Here is a 6,069-nt window from a genome sequence, read left to right as displayed (position 1 = left end):
ACAGGAGGGAATAGTCTGGGTCACAAAGCAACATGTGAGACATTGACCTCATCCTGTTTGAGAGTTGTAGGTGCTTCTTTCTCCACAGTTTTGAGGTTTCTTCTTGCTTCATGGGCAGGGAGTAGGGGTCAAACACTATCATCTCTACCATCAGAGCAATGAGGAGCACTATTCTGGGCCTGAGGAGCATTAGGGGCAGCTCTAGGGCCAAGGAAATCAAGATCATCTGCATCAAAGCAATCATGACAAAGGACCTCTTCAGCAGACTGGCATACATCTTCATACAGGAAGGGCTTGCTGGTATCAAGGTTCAGATCCTTCAACCTAAGATGACTCTCAACCAGGCTATGAAAGACAGGAGACAAACCAGCCCAAAAGTAACAATTATGCTCATCAACCAAGATCCTTCACTTGTTCTTCAACCAACCTCCAATCACTGCAAGCATTTCAAAATTTTTCATCAGAGAACATGCTGAAAAAATTGAAAGAAAAGATACCAAGTTATTTGGATGTCCTCAAAATCAAAATCAAAAAATAATATTGGATTTTCTTTGTCTTCTCTACTGGCAAACATGAATTAATGGTAATACCCACTAGATTTGAACCTAATAGTCATTACCAACAATTAATGTTTATAGGTAGGTTATGCAAAGAAAATACAACATTTACTTTTGGATTTTTTCTGTGAAAACACTGGAAAGGAAACAGTATCTTTTCCTTCAATTTTTTCACCACATTTACTCATCAAAAAGTGTGAAATGCTCGCAGTGAACACAGCAAGCATTTTACAATTTTATTTGCACAAACATGGGGAAAAAATTCTTTCAAAAGATACTCTATTTTATCACATGCTCTCTGCTTAAACAAGTGGAAATAATCTTATGTATTGAATGGCTTTTCTGACAGAAAACATGGCACAGTAGATTTCCAATGTTTTACTGGTGAAAAACAATTACTATGACCCACCACCAAAAACCAAAAATAATCATCCAAAAAAAATTAGTACTGTTTTCTGCATGTTATGTAATTGATTAATCAAATGTTGTACCATGAAATAATTTAAACACACTGGTCATTAGAGAACATGTGATGTTGCATAGAACATCACAAGCAAATGATAAATGTTTTGTATGTGATAACACTAATAAACTTTAACCAAGTCTTTCAATGTTGACCCACAAAACATCAGATTATTGGCTCAATGTTCACTTCATAAACATGACATTTAAAACAATACTTGTTATGTGCAAAAACATGCTACTGAGATTCCATATTAACATGCTAAATATTTTCAATCAAATCACACTGTTTTGTCTCCCAGAGAACATGATAAATAAAGAGTGTATTAAAGTGCCCTGTTGTACCACAGAACATGATAAGTGGCATCTGTAACCATCAATGCTATCACTGCTTGTCCTTGCTCAACCACCCCATCACATGCTGTCACATGATCTTATCTCATGGAATAAACCTCAGTCAGTCATGATATGTGCCACCTGACTTTTTATACTTGAGTATTCTGTGTCCTTTGTTGTTTTTTCTTGCAAAAACACATTGATGACACACATTATAATGTTCTGTGGTAGAACAGGATAGTCCAAAATCCATGGTTGCCCTGACTGACTAGAGAAAGAGTAGCCTCTAATAGCACCCCCACCACTCATGAATGTCCCCAGTCCACTTTTGAAAGTGAAAGAGCACAAGGCAGTTCATGCAAGAAATGGGGAGTTCAGCACTGTATTTGCAGTAGGCAGCAGTCTGACAATAACTGAACAGCTCAGAACCTTCACAACACCTCTACATATAACATGCTTACTTCACAGTTTATAATGCTCCATGGTAGAACAGGATATTGATATTTTATTACACTATTTATTTATCATGTTTTGTGGTACAGTTGTGGACAGACAAACACAATGATTTTGATTCTGGATTCCTATGACTTTTTGGGGGCAAACTAACACTTGATTCAGATGCTACAGGTAAAAATACATCAAAAAACAGTGGTCCAAAGTTTTTCCCATGACTTTTTAGGGTGGCCAAAATTTTGGCCAGATTGAATGTGGTACTTAGAGTAGTGGTAACATGTTATTGACCCTATATAAGGTAGGATTATGAACCACTTCAATGAACATCATGGCTTTCTGTGAGACCTGATGGACATCAGGACCCTTCTTGTATTCCTTGGGGCATCTGAGTGACTGCTTTCATTGGGGAGCACACTTTGCTTCTCTCAGAGGTAACCAAGTCTCACCAAGAGGGTCATCACCAGCATTAATGGCAAGGTTGACCAACTGAGCACAGAGATCAGCCTCACCAACACCCATGACCTGGAATGTGGCATCATCATGTTCAAGCTCATCCTCTGACTCACTCTCACTGGCTGTGAACTTCAAACTGTCAAGTACATTGGTGCATTTCCACTCCAGTTCTTCATCTTCTGCCTCAGGGCTGGGAGCATGAGATCATGTCCTCATGCATTTGCTTGTGTGCTGATCCTTGTCAGATTTGGGTGTATCAGGGAATGATACATTGCCTGTTTCAACAACAACTGAGCTCTGGTTATGCAGACCAGCCATGTTGCATGTTACAGTGGGTTTTCAAGGGCAGCCACAGGGCATTCCTGTGTCTAAGAGCAATTCACATGACCACAAACCTCAGACTTGCTCAGTTTTTTCTGCTCCTCACTAGTGTGACAGCTGTACCCTGACATTGTGATCAAACTGTACTAGTCTAATGCTACTTATTCCACTTTTTCCAGGATTTTTACAAATTCTTTTGGGGGCTGGCCACATTTTTGGGTCAAAATTTCAAAAACTTAGTATAACAAAAATTGGCTCATGCAGATTGCATTGCTATGTCCTAAATATGCCTAGTATACATTTGTAACACCCCTGGAATGTTGTGCCATATTGGAATAATTCAATCAGTAAAATTGTCATGTTTGTCTGTCCACAACTGTCAAACAGGATATTTTGTGCATGACAGACCCACCATGGTCCTCATTTGAAGAACCAGATGAGTCATTTTATCAGTGATACATTGTATTGTTTTATGTGTTTCACCTTTTATTTTAGGATATAATTGTAGAATCTGTAGATAGACCTCAGTATGCTGACAAGCTACTGAGGGACTTAAGTACACAGCAGAGCAGGACTGCAAGGATTTAGACAGATGTACATGGCCCAATGATGCAGCTAGGGCAGAGATGCTGAAAGATTGGAAAAACAAGTCAAGCACACTAGAAGGGAGTGGCCAGCTTGTCACCTATGAAACAATGTTAAAGAGAGACAAACTTGGATCTGTGCACAAGGCTCATGCCCACAAATGAACCTAAACAGCTCAGAACCTTTACAACCCCTCTACATTTAACATGCCTACTTCACAGTTTATAATATTCTGTGGTAGAACAAGATATTTTAATACACTATTTATTTATCATGTTTTCTGGGAGATAAGACACTGTAATTTGACCTAGAACATTTGGCATGCTTTCAGTACCATGTTCTTGTACATAAAAATTATAGTTTAGCATGTCATGTTTTTAGAGAAAACATTGAACTGCTGTTCCTTTTTTTTTTTCAGGTGAACATTGAAAGACTTGGCCAAATGTTTTTATTATTATCACATACAAAACATATATTGTTTACTTTTGATGTTCTATGTAACATTACATGTTCTTCAATGATCAGTGTGTTTAAATTATTTTGTGGTAAAGTATTTGATTAATGTATTGCATAACATGCAGAAAACAGTACTAATGATTTTTTTGATGATTGTTTTTGGTTTTTGGTGGCAGGTCATGGTAATTGTTTTTCACCAATAAAACATTGGAAATCCACTGTGTCATGTTCTCTGTCAGAAAAACTATTCAAAATTCAACATTATTTCCACTTGTTTCAGCAGAGAACATGAGATAAAACAAAGTATCTTTTCAAAGATTTTTTCCCTATGTTTGTGCAAAGAAAATTGTAAAATGCTTGCTGTGGAATGCAAATGAAACCACAATTGTATGCCCTAAAGTCTTCAAGCAACATGATGGGCTGTAACCTAGACTCCAAGGCAAAGCTCTTGAGATGCCTTTCAAAGAACCTTTCATCTGATAGATCAGCATTGAAGTGCTTGAGGAGATCAGCCTTCAAGTTAGCCCAGTGTGCCATTCCTTCAATAATCTCCCTAACCTGAGCATTACAGTATTGGAGGATTGACTCAACAAGTTCCTGGTTAGAAGTGACATTATGGAAGGCACAAAGTTGTTCATAGTGGTCCAGGAAGGTGCAAACATGGATACAGTCTCCTTGGAAGAGTTCTGGAGTGGATTTCATGCCAAACAAGGGCAGAGTGAGAACAGAGTGAGCAGGAAGAACAGCCACAGCTGAAGGAGCTGCTGGTGGCATGGGTGGATAAATAGCAGGGGCAGTGGATGACATAGAAGTGAGATATCAGGTGGATTTAGAAGCAAGATTCAATGAAATGAGGAGGACAAGAGTTAGGATGGGAAAAGTGATAGATTTTGGTGATTATGATGACCTAGGGCATAAGGATATGAAGGATGCAAACATGAACAAGGTTTTTCTTGATCCAGGAATGATGACCCCTTGTGGTGGGTTCCAGATGTGAGTTAAAGTGTGGTTCAGTGGTGTAAACCAACCACAACCAACACAAAAGACAAAGAAAGTGAGTGGTGGTGTGTCTACATGGTACCTAGATGGTTGAAAGTCTTGTTCAGGTGGGTTTTTGCAAGTTACAACACTCAAAGATGAGTGCTGAGTGTTGGGGGTGCTCCTGATGAAGAGGGAGCAAGAATGCAAGAGGATGTGATGTGGTCAACTGCTGTCAGCATACAGAAGGATGGATGATGACTTAATTTGATGTCCTAAGCTATTCTGAGCTCAGGGAGGACTTGGAGTGAAGTATATTGATGATAGTCAATGATAGGCAAAGTAGATGATAGTTAGACCCTTAATAAAGTCTCAACTACCAAAGCTGATGAATGAATTACTGAGAGATGATAAAATGCAAGCAAGAGGGGCACTCTGATGTCTCCTTTTTTTTTCCAGCTGTCTAAGTACAATGATTTATATACAGTATGTCATAGCCATGCCTTGACCCTAGCTAGACTCAGCCTCATGTTCATTCAGTTTGGCCTCAGCCTTGCCAACCCCATATCTCCAGTTATTCTAGTGTGGTGAACACTGCTTTGCAGTGCATGTCACTTCAGTTAAGTTCTGCCCGGTCTTGTCCCCGGTCTGCCCTGTCCCAGTCTCCATTGTCTTTGTCATACATTACCAATATTTGTCTTACCAATTGTCTTAGCAATCTTTGTGAGACCTGGCATTACTGGTCTCTGTACTATAGTTGTCTCTAGTATATAAGCTTGTAGATACTCAGCCTGTACCCCTCAGTCTGAAATCAACTAAGTTACTCTGATAATCTCACCTCAGCCTTGGACTCAGACTGAGACCCACACAAGGGAATAGTGCTGTAGCCTCAGTTGCTAAGTCCAACCAGTCCACCCCTCTGTACCTTTGTCTTACCTCCTGACTCTGACTCCTTGGCCTCATGCCCATTTCAGGTCTCCAGTCCAGCCTCAACCTGGACAACCACGAACTTGACAGTATTTCAGACTTGCCACTTGTGTGGGTCTAGCATATCATGGCAACCAAGACTTGTTTCCAACCTCCCCATGGCCACTCAGCCACCAACCCTGACTCTGCCTCCACCAGTGGAGCTTGCCACAAGACAGCACTAGCTGCCTTAGGCACCACTAGGTGCTCTCCAGATCCTGTCAGTCCTTTCAGGGGCTTCTCAGCCTGGACATCTAATACCCCCACCCCATGTTGTCCCACTGCTCCCATCCCTGAGGATGACCCCAGTGATGATGGGCTGGGCGATAATGATGACAATAACCCTGATGATGACCCCAGAAATGGTCCCAGTGATGATGGGCCCAGTAACAATAATCCAGATGGGAATGACCTGGAGGACAAACTGGACTCCCCAGATCCAGACACCAAACCCATGGTTGTGGTCTTTGACAGTCTCACAAAGGCCATCAAGCTACTGGCC

At 40.6% G+C, this 6,069-nt stretch overlaps 1 protein-coding gene across 1 annotated transcript; it reads right to left on the bottom strand.

Moving 5' to 3' along the window:
* Positions 1 to 1,993: 1,993 nt before the first annotated feature.
* Positions 1,994 to 2,713, bottom strand: F5J12DRAFT_783899 (uncharacterized protein; the record flags this gene model as incomplete). Its single annotated transcript, XM_051742936.1, has 4 exons — positions 1,994 to 2,097; positions 2,255 to 2,451; positions 2,592 to 2,629; positions 2,657 to 2,713. 4 exons carry the CDS (start codon positions 2,711 to 2,713, stop codon positions 1,994 to 1,996), a joined length of 396 nt encoding a protein of 131 aa, XP_051598636.1.
* Positions 2,714 to 6,069: the final 3,356 nt, after the last annotated feature.

Source organism: Pisolithus orientalis, assembly GCF_024613125.1.
Source record: "Pisolithus orientalis strain OTSU chromosome Unknown F5J12scaffold_21, whole genome shotgun sequence".
NCBI lineage: Eukaryota > Fungi > Basidiomycota > Agaricomycetes > Boletales > Pisolithaceae > Pisolithus > Pisolithus orientalis.
This window is presented reverse-complemented; position numbering and strand designations above follow the sequence as displayed.